Source organism: Poecilia formosa, unplaced genomic scaffold (genome assembly GCF_000485575.1).
Source record: "Poecilia formosa unplaced genomic scaffold, Poecilia_formosa-5.1.2 Scaffold26, whole genome shotgun sequence".
NCBI lineage: Eukaryota > Metazoa > Chordata > Actinopteri > Cyprinodontiformes > Poeciliidae > Poecilia > Poecilia formosa.
This window is the reverse complement of record NW_006799965.1, coordinates 308669-323235: the sequence shown is the minus strand read 5'-3', so window position 1 is coordinate 323235 and position 14567 is coordinate 308669. Positions and strand designations below refer to the sequence as shown.

The following is a 14567-nucleotide window of genomic DNA, read 5'->3' as shown; positions in this document are numbered from 1 at the left end:
ATACTTTTGATGTGGGAGTGGTAGTGCTGAGAACTGGATTGGGAGAGAAGAGGCCTTTGGAGGGTGAGGAGGAGGAAGAGGACGGGGAGGAACCAGACGGAGAAGGGACCGGCTCCACTGAGCTGTCAGATATCAAACTGCTCGGGCGCTGGAAACAAGAAAGAAAAGATGCAACAAAACACAAAGAAGTAATGCATCGAAACAAACTGACATTTATCAAACAGCATCACTATTGTGTAGCTTCAACCAAAAGAACCTTGTGATATGCTACATAAATCTTGAAATATGTTTGAGTCCTTTCCTCTACATGTATAAGTTTGGGTTTCATTAACATTTCAGAAAAAAAATAAAATTCAAAAAGTACCAAATTAGATAAAACTCAGGTTATTCAACTTTATGTTTTAGATATGACTGAATATTCTTCAGGATTTCTTACTATGGAGCAGGATTCACAGTTTCATCAGTTAAAGCGATTCATTAAGTTCCCATCAGAACATCACCAATACCACCATATTTGTCTGTTTAATTCTGTCTTTCGCCCATTAATATATTAGTTTTACTTCAGACGTTACAGAATGAGCACCTCCCAAAATGTTACACTTTTTGTTTTGCTAGTCCAGTTTTGGTGAGCTGCGGATTTTTCTTAACTCATGATTTGCAAATGTCTTTAGTACATGATGTCATGATGTTTTCCTATTTCAGATATTTTATCCTGCTTTACAATGTCAGACAGGTTCTGTTTGATTCTACAGATATTGTGAAATTAAATTGATCTTTCCAAAAACTGCGTGCAGTTTTTCACATAGCTTTCTCCCTTTAACTATTGAAATCATCGTTTAAACTTTTCATTGTGTAATTCCTATGGTTATAATCGTCTAAAATTAACATTTGTTTGATGCTTAAGAGTTCAGGTGTCTCAAAAAAAAACAAAAAAAACTGAAGAAATGCATAGGGGAGCAAATACTTATTTATAGCATTGTGAATACACAAACACCATAAAATTCACCCTATCATGTCTTGCATCTAGCAGTCCTCTTACCTCATTTGGTAGCTTAAGGGAGTCTTGTGTTTCTTTTTGTGGGTCATGCTCAGAGTCTGGCGCATTGCTAGAAGTGGTATCTTGGTTTCCAGAGGCAACGGGTCGGTCATACTGTGTAGTGCCGGTGGGAACGTGCCAGAAATAGACTTCGGATGAGTCTGAGATCTCCCGCCAGCCTGGGGGCAGATCCCCTTCAGCCCATACATCTGCTGATGGATGACAGGGATATGCAGTTACATATATTACACATGAGGATATCATCAAAATGTACACAAAGGAACTACGCTCATAGATAAGCTCAATAAGGCCTTGTAATGCAAGTGTTCAGTCAATACAAAACACCACAGATAGAAATAAGAACACAGAGGATAAATATCACTAATAGTCTGAAATATCACTAATAGTCTGTGTGTGTTCAGTTTCTGTTGTCATGGCAAAGCCTGAGCTCATAACCCGTGGCAAGGCCCAATAGTCACCAATCAGTCTTGCTTTCTCTCTGTTGGCTTTATGTTACTCTGTATACCCTAATATTAGCGAGATAATACTTTAACATACATGCCAGAAAATCCCCTCCCCTCCAATTCTTCTCTGCTTTTTCACGCCCTTCTCTCTGCAGCATCCTGTTCTATAACACCGTATTTCCTCTCTGCACCATAAGGCTGCTCAAGGGGGCCTTTAAGCCTCCAACATTATTGCTGTAGTACCTTGCTTGGTTAAAGTGTGTCTTTGTAAAATTACAGATCTGTCAAATGGAGGTAGAAGGATATAGAGGAAAGATGGTGCAATTGGGGTATGATTAGAGGAGGAAAAAGAAATTAAAATTCTTTAAATAAAAAAATCGGATGAAAGGATAAACATAACAAACCTGTCTCATTTGGGCTCTGTGGAGAGGGTGACTCTTGAGACAGAGTGGTCCAGCTGGAGTCTTCATCCTCTGATGGTGTGTCAGGAGTCAAATCCATTTTCAGGCCCACTTTAGGAAGGCCCGTCTCTGGCGCCGGTTCCTGCAGGGGCGGAGATACCCAATTCTTGGTAGGGGTGCTTTTTTCAGCAGCTCTGGCTTGCTTAGGGGAGAATGGAGGGTATTGCTGCAAAAACTGATTCTCGTTGTTGGGGTGCAACTCCACTTTGATCACCCGGGGCTGGGAGGTTCGAGTTGGCTTTGCAGGACTACGTGGACTAGCTTGCACTTGGGGACACAGCTCTTCTCGAATTGGCGCTGGGGCTTGATTCTGGAGGTGGTTGAGGTTGTCTGACACCCATTCTGGGCTGTTTGCAGAAGAGGAGGAGGTGGAGGAAAGAGGCGCCTCAACCACTACCGGCAGTAGGGGCTGTCTCGGCGTTGGGGTGGGCTCATCTTCCTCCTCGTCTTCCTCCACGACAGACTCCACGTTATCCTTTTCCTCGTGACCGTTTTGCTTGCAGTTGGTCTTCTCCTCCTTCTGACTGTCTCTTTCTTTGGCAGGGCTGTCCTGTTCTTTTTCGGATGCAGGCAGCTGCTTCTTCTCCTCTTCCTCTTCTTCCTTCCCCTCTTTGTTTTCCCAACTGGGGTCCAGATCCCAGCATTTGCCGTGGTACTCCAAAAAGCTTTTGGTTCTTCTACGAAACGGAGGAAGCTGAGAGTTGTCCTTCCCAAACTCCAGCCAATCTGAAGTCGGATTATTGAAGAGATCATTGTGAATTTTCTCCACAGTATTTGCCCTGCTCAGCTGTAGCTGCTGGCTCTCAGCTCGCCTCTGCATGTTAGCTCCATTCTTGGCTAGTTTGGGGTTAGTTGTGTTGAAGGAGGAGGAGGATGAAGAAGAGGAAGAGTAGAGGGCAGAACTGGATGAGGACTTGGTTGGGAGTCCTCTTCCTCTGGTTACTGGTTGGTACTTAGAGGACAGAGCAAAGTTGTCACTTATCCCCATGGCACTCCGCACAGTGGTCATGGCATACCTCTGACGGCTCTTGGGCAAAGTGGCCGAGCTCCCGGTTTCCATCGACTCCTTGATGACGTCGCGACCAAGCAGCTGGTTGTAAGATGAGCGAAGACTCAGAGAGGTGGGAGGGGTGGCTGAGGGTGTACTGCGATTTGCCAGACCCCCAGTGGAGGGGGTGGAGCCAGAACGGGAGAGGGGCGGAGTTTGTACTGACATCATGTCTGACTAGAAATACACCGCAAGGATGGAGCTGTTGGGAGATGGAGAGCAACAGAAAGAAAGAAAGCTGTCAACTAAACTGAAGCACACACTTTTATACTAGATTAAGATTGTTTTAATAAATAAATTTTAAAAAAAATCTAAATTTCATAACAGCAGGTCACAGCTGTCCCAAATTGTGATTGAAAATCGGCCACAACACCTCTTACTGGAGCATCTCTGATTATTAATTCAGTGTCTGATATCACATCTCATTGGCTGCAGCTTAAACAGGCTTCAAAAAGAACACATTAAGACACTGCTAAGATCCTGTAGAAAGAGACGAAGAGCTGAGAAATACAGCATCAAAGTCACAACGCTGAAATAGACTCGCATGATGCCCAGAATGACTCAGACTCTCGATCCATTAAATCAGGACTCACTTTCAAAGGGGAAGCTGAGGAGTAAAGCTGGCCTGTGGGGAAGAGAGGTGTCAGGCAGTCCTGCTAACTAGCTGTCTCTTTTATCTCTGGGTGGATCAGCTCTGCGTTGCGGACTAAAGATGGCTTGATAGCAACAAAGAGAGTGGTAGAATAATATTCCAATCAAAGGCGTGACACATACAAAATATGGGTTACATCACTAACTAACCCACCTGTAACCCCTTTGGAAAAGCAGTCGGGTAAACATGTCTAGACACGCAAACCAAACGGATAAACATCCTGCCACCTAATCACAAACAAACCCGGCTCAAACATTGCTGCAGTCATCACAGCCCTTTTGTCTTAAAGATATGGAAAACTCGAGCACAGCAGATTTTAAAGCATGTCATTATCATGGGAAAAAAGCCGGGGCAGAATTGAAACGAGAGCAGAATATGTAGACGGTGCATTATGCTGCTGCGGGTCCTCTATCTGCACCCGCCCCCCTGGGTGGCGGCCGTGTTGTTCCCGTGAGCCACACAACAACCTGTCAGTGCTGAATCTGTGTTCATCTGCGGGTTTGTGTCTCAAACACAATCAACAGGTTCAAACTACCGGCACCAAGGTTTCCACTGTCACAACAAAACCTTTATTGTCATGCTGGATTAAATACCAATTCAGCCAACAGATCAGCTCTTGACTTTAGATGAAAAACATACTTTCCAATGCCATGCAAATGTATTTATAGCCCTTGAACTTTTCCCACATTTTGTCACTTTACAACTTCAAACTTCATTGTTTTAGTTTTTTCAAAATGTGTTAAAAATACAAGCCTGTAAATTATGTCAAGTACTTGTATTCTGTTACCTTTACTTCGATTCCTCTGAATACAACCTCGTGTCACCAATTGCCCCCAGAAGTCACCTGATTAACAAATAGAGCCAATCTCTTTTTAATCTAAGCTCACTATAAATCCTGCTGTTCTGTGAAAGACTCTGAGTTTTTTTTTTTTAGAGATTATTAGAGACCAGACCTGGTATCTGGACCTGGACAGGTCAGGGAGAGATTTAAAGCAAGTTCAGACACAACAAAATCACCCAAGCTTTCAACATCCCATGGAGTCAGGGGTCTCCACCCCTAGTCTTCGAAATTTACTGTGTTGCATGTTTCAGACCCATCCCTGCTCTAACACAGGTCAGAGAATAAATTGATTGAACTGCCCCTTCAGCATGCCATCAAACTTGGCAAATGCCTGCTAATGAGCCATTCATTTGATTCAGGTGTGTAAGAACAGGGACGCATTGAAAAGCCGCAGGACAGTAGATCCTCGAGGACTACGGTTGGAGATCCCTCGTTAAGTCATCACCTGAAATAGAAAGAGTATGGCTAAATTTCAAACCTAAAATGATATAGCAATCCATCTAATCTGACACCCACATAAGAGGAGCATTAATAAAGAAAAAAAAAACAGCCAACGTGGAGGAGCTGCAGAGATCTACTGTCAAGACAACTATTAGTTTTTCTCTTCACAAACCTGACTTTTATAGAAGTGTGACAAGAAAAAAGATAGCAATAAGAAGGAGCTTACTTCCAGCAGTTTACAGGATACATCAAACATGGAACAGTTGGTCTGGTCAGATAAGGATACAACTGAACTGTTACTGCCTGCATGGGTGCAGGAAAACTGACACCAGCCTCTCCCTGAACATAGTGTCTCCACAGTAAGAGACATGATGCTGTGGAGGAGCTTTCCTTAACAGGGTTAGGGAAACTGATCAATGTTAATGGGAAAATGGGTCAATCCTGAAATAAAACATGTTAGAGGGCACAAAAGACTTGAAGCTGGGAATGACGGTTCACATTTTAGCAGAACAACAAGCCTAAACATAAAGCCAGACGTATGGATTGGTTTGGATCAAAGCATATTGTTCAGTGAGAATGGCCTACTCAAAGTGGAGACATAAATCTGATTCAGAATATGTGGCAGGATATGAAAATGGATGCAACAGAAAATGAGTGATTTCACAAAGAATAAACAAAAATATATTTGTGTAAAGTTTGTAAAATTAGTATTCACTATAATTAGAGACTGCAGGCTCTATAACATAATATCTCAGGGGGACTGACAACAAAATGCATGCCAACATTTTTTAATGTAAATTTGAAAATCAAATTTTCTTTCCACTTCACAATTACACAGTATTGTGTGATGGTTGGTCACTTAAAAGCCCAATAAATTATATGTAGGTTTTTGGTGGCAACTTGACAAATTTCTAAAAGTTCTCAAGAGTTTTGGTGAAGTGACATTGTATAGAGTAAATTCTACAAACCGATGAAATAAAATGGTTAAAATGTCAGTAAAAACTATTGTAGCTTCACGTCGTTACTGATCATGTGGACAAACTGCATCATCAGTCAACACACAAACAGCAGACCTTTCCGCCTGAAACCCTCCCCTCCGCGATGCAGACAGGTCTCTGGTAGTTACGGGCTAAGTGGGGCAGAGACAGGATGCAGGGAGAGGAGGAGAAAGGAGGGTTATTACAGGGAGAAAGGGAGCAGAATGACACAGCAGTTTGCAGGACAGTGGGACACAGTCAACACAAAGAGGCTGTTATGTTTCCTGCAAAGTCGCCCTCAATAAATCTGCTGTGCATCATGCCAGGGGAAGTTATTCAGGAGATGGAAAGATGTTACCAGCAGAATCTCTGAACATCATCTCAGTCTGAGTTTAAATGCTTTTAAACTGTAACATATATTCGAATTTGAGTTTATAAGGAAATCCCCCCCACCTGTCATGACCTTTCTCACAAATGTACTTGAAAAGACGAAATGCAATATTTTTGACATACATATTCTACCATCGTCTCTATAACTGTGGAGAAAAACATCAGAATCTTCTGTTGATTCCTAATCAATTTGCACTCATAAGAGTGTTTTTACCTGAAGATTTTATTAGCTAATTTCAAAAACAGGCTTCCTGGATTAATCATGTCACATTTTAGAGGAAACCAGCTAGTTATGACGCGTCTCCTCCCTCAACTCTGAGCTGCTCTGCTTCTAGGAAAAAGAAGAAGAAGAAGAAATGCAACAGATGAAAGCACAAGCTGGGGAGAAATTGAACTTGCAAAAGTCGATGATGTCATGGGTGGAGTATTCCTGCGCCTGCTTTTCTTACAGCCTCCGTAAACTCCCTCCGTGAGAAACCAGGGACAACCTGATCTAATCTCGCGTACATAAAATGCCAGGAATTAAAAGTAAAGGTGGTGCTGTAGCGAAATCTAGGGTCTAATTTTCAGGGCAGACGCAGCAGATCTTTCGCATCTCTTCTCTCTCTTCAGCCCCATCACCACCGCCGCACTGGGAGGGGAGTGCATCCCAGTTAGAGCATCTATTTACATCCACTCACCGCTTCGCTCAGCTGTCCGCGCCTCCCTTCCCTTCTCACGACGACGAGACACAAAGTAGTGGGCCGGTGTCAAGCGCTGCTTTTAAGTGCCAGTCCTGCCCGTAGCGTTGAGCCGGGCCGCCCGCATCACATCATCCCTCCGCCCTCACCAGCCCCGCGGCTCGCTGCGCTGCTGGCGGCCGAGCTTTGCGCTCTCTCTCTGCGCCAGATGATCCCCGGAGCTGCGCGGCGTGGCGCTGTGGAGCCCTCTCCGTCTCTCTCTCAGCGCAGCCGGCCAATAGGAGCCGCGAACGGAAGACGCTGGGAGCACGAAGCGGAGGGACGCAGCCGTAATAATAAATCTACTGGAGTTAGTTTGCAACTCAGGTAATGAAATCACACATCATCGGGGCTGTTACATCACGCAGCACACTGAACACACACGGCTGCTCTTAAAGAGCCAGGCAAGAATCAAACTATTCTTGTTCCAAGGCTCCAACACATTTTCGTTTTAAGATTTCCGCCCTTCTTCAGACCTAATTTACAAAATTGTCAGTAAACATTTTACAGCGTAGATAAAAAGATTTAAAATTAATTTATAGATGAATAGGTGGATGATTGGACACTATAGAAACGGTATTATAAAATAAAAGGTTGTTTACATTAATGCCAAATTGTGAGACCTAGTTTGTTCATACATTGTCTTCTGGTGCCCATCTCCTGTGGTCATTGGGTGAGAGGCTGGACAGGTCACTAGTCCATCACAGGACAAACAAGCATATGTACTCACTCATAGCAAAATAAAAATTAGAAAGACCAATTAATTGTTTCCATTAATTAAAAATAAAGTCATGTTTTTGAATGCTTTGGGTACATTGGTGTGGGCGCCAAAGTACCCAAAGAGAACCCATGCATGCACAGAGGCTATTTAAGTTTAATCAAATTAGATATCATAGACTTTCACAGAAAGTCAGAAACTCAGTTGGATTTTTAAAAAAGTTTTTTACTTAAAACTGTGCGTTTCACAGAGTAAACATCCTCCTCAAAATCAACACTGGCACAGCTGGTTAACATGGTTGGCAGAGGGGAAAATTCTGAAATGGTTGCTTTACAATAAAAGACACAAAGGTTGTGGCTAGAAATATGACACTGATACAACACAGCGGAGATTAGCATTATTCCTGGTAACTGTAGTTCTTTTGAAGAGATTAATCCTACTTGTGCGGAAGCAGAGAAACCCAACCAAAGGTAATCTGAAGGGTTTTGCACATTAGAGGACAAATAAAGACATTCATAGCCTTAAAAAAAACTAAAGCTGTCAGATTGTTTTCTAACCATCTTTCAGACATAAACAAAAAAAAAACACAAACATATTCAGACCTCACAGTATATAGACACAAAACACTGACCCTTTCCTTTCAACGATGCCACATTCAAACTGAAGTACATTCCTTGTGCATGTAGCTTGGCTTTGTTTTCTTCCTATCCTATCCCTACTGTCCACTGGCAAACTCCCCTTTCTGTGCCGGGCGGATGGAGGTGAACACGTGTGGAGGATAGTGACGGAGGTTCACACAGGCTGCCGGTGCTCCACGAGTGAGAGAGGAGACTGGACTGGGCACGATGGGCCAGAGAAGAAAGCGGCTGGCGCAGGCTGTCGGCCACAGAGAAGCAGGGAGCTGATCGGATGGAGCGCATTGCTACATCTACATTATCAAGTGTGAGAAAAAAATAAATAAAAACAGCCATTATACATCAACAATGAGAAATACATGTTTCCTATTGATCAGTTGAACCTACCCCCGTATGAATTATCAGGAGGCGTCAGTAGTCTCTTTGCTTGCTTGTTTCCTGCTTGTGCGGCTCGCTTGTAAAACTCCACTGCCATCTTTAAATTCTGCTGCACCTCGATGCCGCTTTCGTAGCACTGACCCAACAAGAACAGAGCCGAGTTGTCCTGAGCACAAAAACAATCAGTTTAAGTTTTATAAGCTTCATTTTGGTCCAGAAATTAACAAACAGGTTTCATGAGTTACTTGCATTGCAGGTACAATTTTAAATGAACCAACACAGTGAAATTCTGCAAGAGTAATAATAAGTAAAAGACAGTTAAAGTATACAAACAAAGCTGAAACAGAAAGTTGTACAAAATCCTAATGAAGTAACATATGTCTGTAGTAAACTTTTCTAATGCACCAGGACGGGGAGGGCAATGTCCCAGTAAAAGCGACTGACAAACAACTACAGTGGAATTATCTAGAAGGGGACTCACTCCACTCTCTGCTGCCATCTTCAGGTACTGAATGGACTTGTGCACATTTTTGGCAGGATGCTGAGAGTAAAAAGAGGCCAGGCAGATCTGGGCCTAAACAACAGAAAAGGAAAAAAAAAGTTGTGTTAAGAAGTTCTTGTCTTATTATATTTATAGAATAATTAAGTCCAGACAAGCTGCCATAATAATAATTAAAAAAAAAATATTCTGTGATCCCAACATTTTTCTTAATTATTCAACCTCATAAGCATAATATGCTTAATTGTGGTGTTTATAATTTCTCTTAGTAAAGTTAGATAACTAAAGATTTTTAAACAATAAAAATATTCTTGAAATTTGGGCTTTTATGAATGCTTTGAAGTTAATTATTTTTTGTTTTTCACAACAGAAAAAGAAAAATCATCTAACCTGCCACAATGGTGTGACTGACCACACATTAAATCAACATAAAATCAAATGAATCAGTTGTCTTAGTTATATTATCTACAGCTGTGCTGCTCTGAAAATGGCATAATTTTAATGAAAAAGTTCAGTAAATCTAAAAGACAAGAGAATAAAGTAAGTTATTCATTAATTACGTAACAGTATTTCAATACTGTAGCTGCAAAGATTATCACATAGAGAGTTTGAACTTTTACAGAATCCCTGTCTTGATTTGTACCTTTGTGAGCCCAGCTGTAGCTGCTTCTTCCAGTAACTTAATGGCTGTGTCCACCTCCTCTGTACTCTGATGCCCCCTGTTGGCCAGCAGCAGCTTTGCATAACGATACTGAGCTTGTTTATGGCCACTGATGGCCGCAAGCTTGTAGTAGTGAAGAGCCTTACAGAGAAAAGACAAACACTTAAAATATTAAAATCAGGTTCAAAGTGAATAAATTAATATGAAAATAAATACATTAATACACAGACATAGGTTCAGATTAAATGTAATTAAAAATATTAAATTAAATATGACCTGCGTTGGGATAAGTGTCAACTGTAACTAAAAAGAGAAACTAAGGGCTTGAAAAATGGGGGGGATGTTAATAAAACCAAAACAGGTGCACAGGTGTAAGTAACCTTATTGTTTGTTTTTTTAAACAAAACAGTTTTTAAGGAATAGAGGAATGAATGAGCATTAACATCTTTCACATTAATAAAACAAATTCAACTAATGTGATGTATAACAGAGATAAAAACTAATATTTTACTCAGTTTCAGAATGTGCTTCAGCTCTGACTGGACTCTATAATATAGATAACATGTACATTGACTTTCCAATAAATAAGTTTAGGATTTGACACACAACATCCGGTATATTTATATTTTAAGAACTGCATTTCTGGTTTTTCTTATGGTCATCTATGATATAGGCCTGATTTAACTGATATTATAAGAATTGTTGTTTTGGGTTTTTTTTTTGCTAATTTTATTGTGTCAATACTTAGCAAGTATCATAAAAATGAACAATGGTCTCACCTTCTCCTTGTCCTTTCTGACTCCTCTTCCCTTCTCATAGCACACCCCCGTGTTAAACTGCGCCTTGTTGTAGCCATGCTGAGCTGAAGCTAGAAAGCAGCAGAAAGCTTCCTCATAGTTTTCTCTCTTGGCACTTTCTAGACCTGTTGCATCCACAGAGAAAGAGAAACAAATGGACAAAGGTTTCTACACATGAAGGTCTGGGTGATATTCTGAGCTGAATTTCTCAATTAAATCTTTACCAATGATGTTCAGGATTACGGGTACGCTGGTGTCTCCCACACTTCTGAGGTTGTGCGCTGCTTCTGTCAGCCTCTCGTTATCTGACACTTCCTAAAAACACAGACAAAGATAAAGATACAACAATAAAAAATAAGATTTCAACTCGATTGGGTCTGGTAATGAATACTTGAAAAAGACGATCTTTCCAAAGTTTCACCTTGTCTTTGTTATCTGTGCGTTTTTGGTTGATCTCAGTCTGCAGGGGAGAACTCAAATGTGGTTCCTCTGTGTGTGTCAGAGGCATAAAATGTATCAAACTCCATCCTCATCAAATTTTGTACAAAAACATCAAGAGTGGCATCATTCTACAGAATCTGACATTAAAGCACAGAACAAACCAGGCGTCAGTGGATCCTTGCCCAAGAGCTCCTCCTGGTGGTCGGAGAGGGAACTGTCAGAAGTCCCACTGCTGTTGCTGCTTTGAGATGGGGACTGATCTTGATTCTGTCCCTCTGGCACAGCCTGGAGACACAAGACATTTCTTCCTCTGGGCAGGACGTCACGTCTTGATACTGCTGACAACAAACAACACTTCTGCGTTGGAATACTGACCACACGAGGGTATAGGAAAAAGGGGTTATGGGATGGAGACTGTTAAACATCTCATGAATTTTGGCAGTGATTTTAATGTAATAATATCAGAGTTTAGTTGGTGTGGGTGTACTACTACAATGGTGCCAGAAAGACTCACAAATTTCCAGCAGAACGCGGTATCCGCATTTCTGAAGGGACGGGGGAGCTGTCAGCGTTCCAGCGCTGGGACTGGGCTCGCTGCCTGAAGAAAACCTGGAGTGGATCCTTCTGCAGATCTGCATAAACAGCACTGCCACCGCTCCCTGTGGAGAAACCCACTGTCACGAGAACATCTCCACTGTCTCTGTGCTAGGAAACCCTGAAAGTATTCCAGAAGTGGTCAGCATTGTGGCACTAAGCTCAGGGGCTTTCACTTCCTGGTTTTACGTTAGTGCGATTAAAATTAGTCCTCTGGTTGCTGATTTCTGTCAAACAGAAAGCCAGACTTTCAGTGTGTACACTTTTTACGTCTTTCTGATAAACTACCACAAGCCAATTACTACAAACTCGATATTGGAACATATATTTTTTAAACACAAACATATCCTTGGGTAATTATTGATATCTAGAGATATGAATCTTTGATTAAGACCTACCCATCCCACAGCATCCAGGGCTGTGTAATTTCGAAGTTCAGCATGAAACTGAAATGTCTTTTCTTTCTTCCTCTTCTTCCCATCATCCTCCTGGGATCTGCATATTAACAGAAGAAAAAAAAAAAAGATACATCTCTTTTTTTTTCCATCTCACAGTACACAATGTCGGGAATTTTCAGTTGGAGCTGGCTCGGTTTATTTCTGCTTCCCGTTAACGCTGCTTATACTAAAACACACACGCCGATGATGCTGGCTGATGCAAGCAGCTGAAAATGAGTCTGCATCGATGCAACAGGTTCAAACAGTGGCTAAAGGAGAGAAAAAGTCTGTATCTGAGGTTTAAATTCATCCAAACCTCATGAATTAAATAACTGTACCAACAGCTTTGGAGGAAAAAAAAATAGAAATGTTTAAACTGCAGAGTTATTATTTTAAAACCAATAATCTTGTCGTCAAAGCATGGACGAAGTGAAAAACTGAAACAGAAGCAATGAAGGGGAAGGCACCTGTTGTCGAAGGAGTGTCGAGAAGTAGAGAGAGCAGCTGAGCCACTGATGACCTCGTCCTCCACATGGTGGTTCTGGGGGAGTCGTAAGGTACCACTGCCATGGCAACGATGGAGTGCTGCATGGTGGCAGAGTGGTGAAAAAAAAAACAAAAAAAACAGCAAGTTACTCAGTTAAACTCAAATATCCAAGTTTTCATTTTATAGATAAACAGCTTATTAAATCCCCAGAGCTACAACATGCACTTTGTAGTCCTAAATAATAAAACTACAAACATGGCTCTGGAAGCCATTAAAGCTACAATTATGTAACTTTTACAAAAATATGTATTTCTGTGAAAAGATCGATCTCCTCCTCCTCCTCCTTCCTGAGCTGCCATTGCTATGTGCAGAAATATACCATTCACGGTAAAAGTTGCAGAGCCAGGAGGAGTGCGAAAAATACTTAGACTGCTAAAATCCTGACAGGATCATCATACACTGGCAAAATATTCCTTAAAACATAAATTAGGATTTGTAAAACCCTAATCATGTCTGTGAAAGTAAAACAGAAACATTTACAACACATTTCAGCACCTGAATCACTTTAAATCCTGTTCAGCCACTACAAAATATTGTAGTGGCTGAACTACAATATTTTGTAATATTGTAGTTACAATATTACAAAATATTGTAATATTTTACAATATAATTAGGGTTATTGTAATAACCCTAACCCTAACCCCTAACCCCTAACCCTTGATTTTTTTTCTACTCTAAATATAGGCTTAAGACCAATTTTGTGAAAATGTTTTTTTTTTTTTTTTTTTTGTAATTCAATAGGATTTTTCGGCTATTAGACAAAACTTGCTATCCATAGCTGGTTGTTATGCTTCTTTGAACCATTTGTGGATTTTCCTTAAAATCTACAATATGTGTTTGTTTAATCTGAATGTACTTCTGGTGTTTCTTTGATTTTCTTAAACAGACCTTCAAACCGATGTTCCTCACTCTCTAGTGCTTACCCTGCTCAGTAGTTTTTTATGTTTTTCTTTGATATAAAACACTGTCTTGTTCTTGCTCACACTCCGCCTATTGTACTGGATAGAAATTAGGATGAAATTAGGCTAGGCAGGAAGGCAGGAAGTTAACTTCACTGAACAAAAATAAACCTTCAAGAGGATAGAAAGCAAGCTATGACTTGCTTTAATGCAAAATAGTGCACGTCAACGTTAAAAATGCTACACAGAAAGCATAATTAGTACGAGTTTACCTGTAACTAGCTAGCAATAAAAACGGCACAAGATAAAAGTGTAAAATAAAAACTTTCACTTCTAAAGGATCAATGACATTTCTCTCACCTCTTCCGACTAAACCTTGAACTCTCCACATCCCGGTTCGTCCTTTGGTGCAGCTTTAACTACTGGCTTATTACGGAAAATACATGTTTAATGATAAAGAATCGCTTCCGAAGCGCTATAAACAGGCAGCAGTCGCTGTTTATCCCTCTTTGTTTGGTGGCAAATAAAAAAAAAAAAAAACAATAATAAAAAGCTGTCACGAGATGTGTCGGAAGTCAAGAAAACCGGAAGTAGGGCAGGTGACGCAACCGTGAAAGTTTGAGAAAGTGGTGCAATGCAGAATCATTGCACCACCTATTGGTAAATCGGGGAATTTCAGCGGGAAGGAAAGCGCATGAGAATGCAAAAAAAAAAAATCTGACTTTCTTTACACGGTGCAATTTAGTGAGCAAAATTAGTTACACCGTGTTATCAAAAGCAAACAAGAAACCTTGGCAAGAGAAATGCTAAGAAAGGCGCAATATCCCTGAAAATCCCGTTGTACAGCAAATTAACAACATCTGAAAGACATATTTCTTAAAATTGAAAAAAAAAATAAATAAATTAAAAAAAAAAAATAAAAGCCCTGACAC

General features: G+C 40.9%; 2 protein-coding genes across 7 annotated transcripts in view; both read right to left on the bottom strand.

The window, feature by feature from the left end:
- The window catches only part of apbb2a (amyloid beta (A4) precursor protein-binding, family B, member 2a), a 42515-nt gene extending 35145 nt beyond the window's left edge, over positions 1-7370 (bottom strand). For 2 of the 5 annotated variants that reach the window (XM_007548227.2, XM_016669569.1), the window contains exons 1-4: positions 6991-7369; positions 1905-3211; positions 1040-1248; positions 5-148 (exon numbers count right to left, since the gene is read on the bottom strand). In XM_007548227.2, the coding sequence (XP_007548289.1) occupies positions 5-148; positions 1040-1248; positions 1905-3180 (1629 nt within the window). In that variant the 5' untranslated portion in view covers positions 3181-3211; positions 6991-7369. Of the gene's footprint in view, positions 1-4; positions 149-1039; positions 1249-1904; positions 3212-4448; positions 4749-6016; positions 6073-6524; positions 6642-6990 lie in introns of those variants that run through there. The other 3 variants (XM_007548230.2, XM_016669568.1, XM_007548226.2) reach the window with 3 other exon arrangements.
- A 586-nt stretch (positions 7371-7956) lies between these two features.
- dele1 (DAP3 binding cell death enhancer 1) lies at positions 7957-14165 on the bottom strand. Of its 2 annotated transcripts, none has more exons than XM_016669567.1 (12): positions 13996-14165; positions 12657-12774; positions 12151-12247; positions 11673-11817; positions 11320-11493; positions 11139-11206; positions 10942-11032; positions 10700-10842; positions 9903-10061; positions 9242-9334; positions 8770-8896; positions 7957-8675 (listed from the first exon to the last, which is right to left on the bottom strand). In XM_016669567.1, exons 1-12 carry the CDS (start codon positions 14024-14026, stop codon positions 8452-8454), a joined length of 1470 nt encoding a protein of 489 aa, XP_016525053.1. In that variant the 5' UTR covers positions 14027-14165; the 3' UTR covers positions 7957-8451. The 2 variants fall into 2 exon arrangements, with proteins under 2 accessions (XP_016525053.1, XP_007548287.1); XM_007548225.2 differs by having other exon boundaries at positions 8770-8926; positions 13996-14162.
- Positions 14166-14567: the final 402 nt, after the last annotated feature.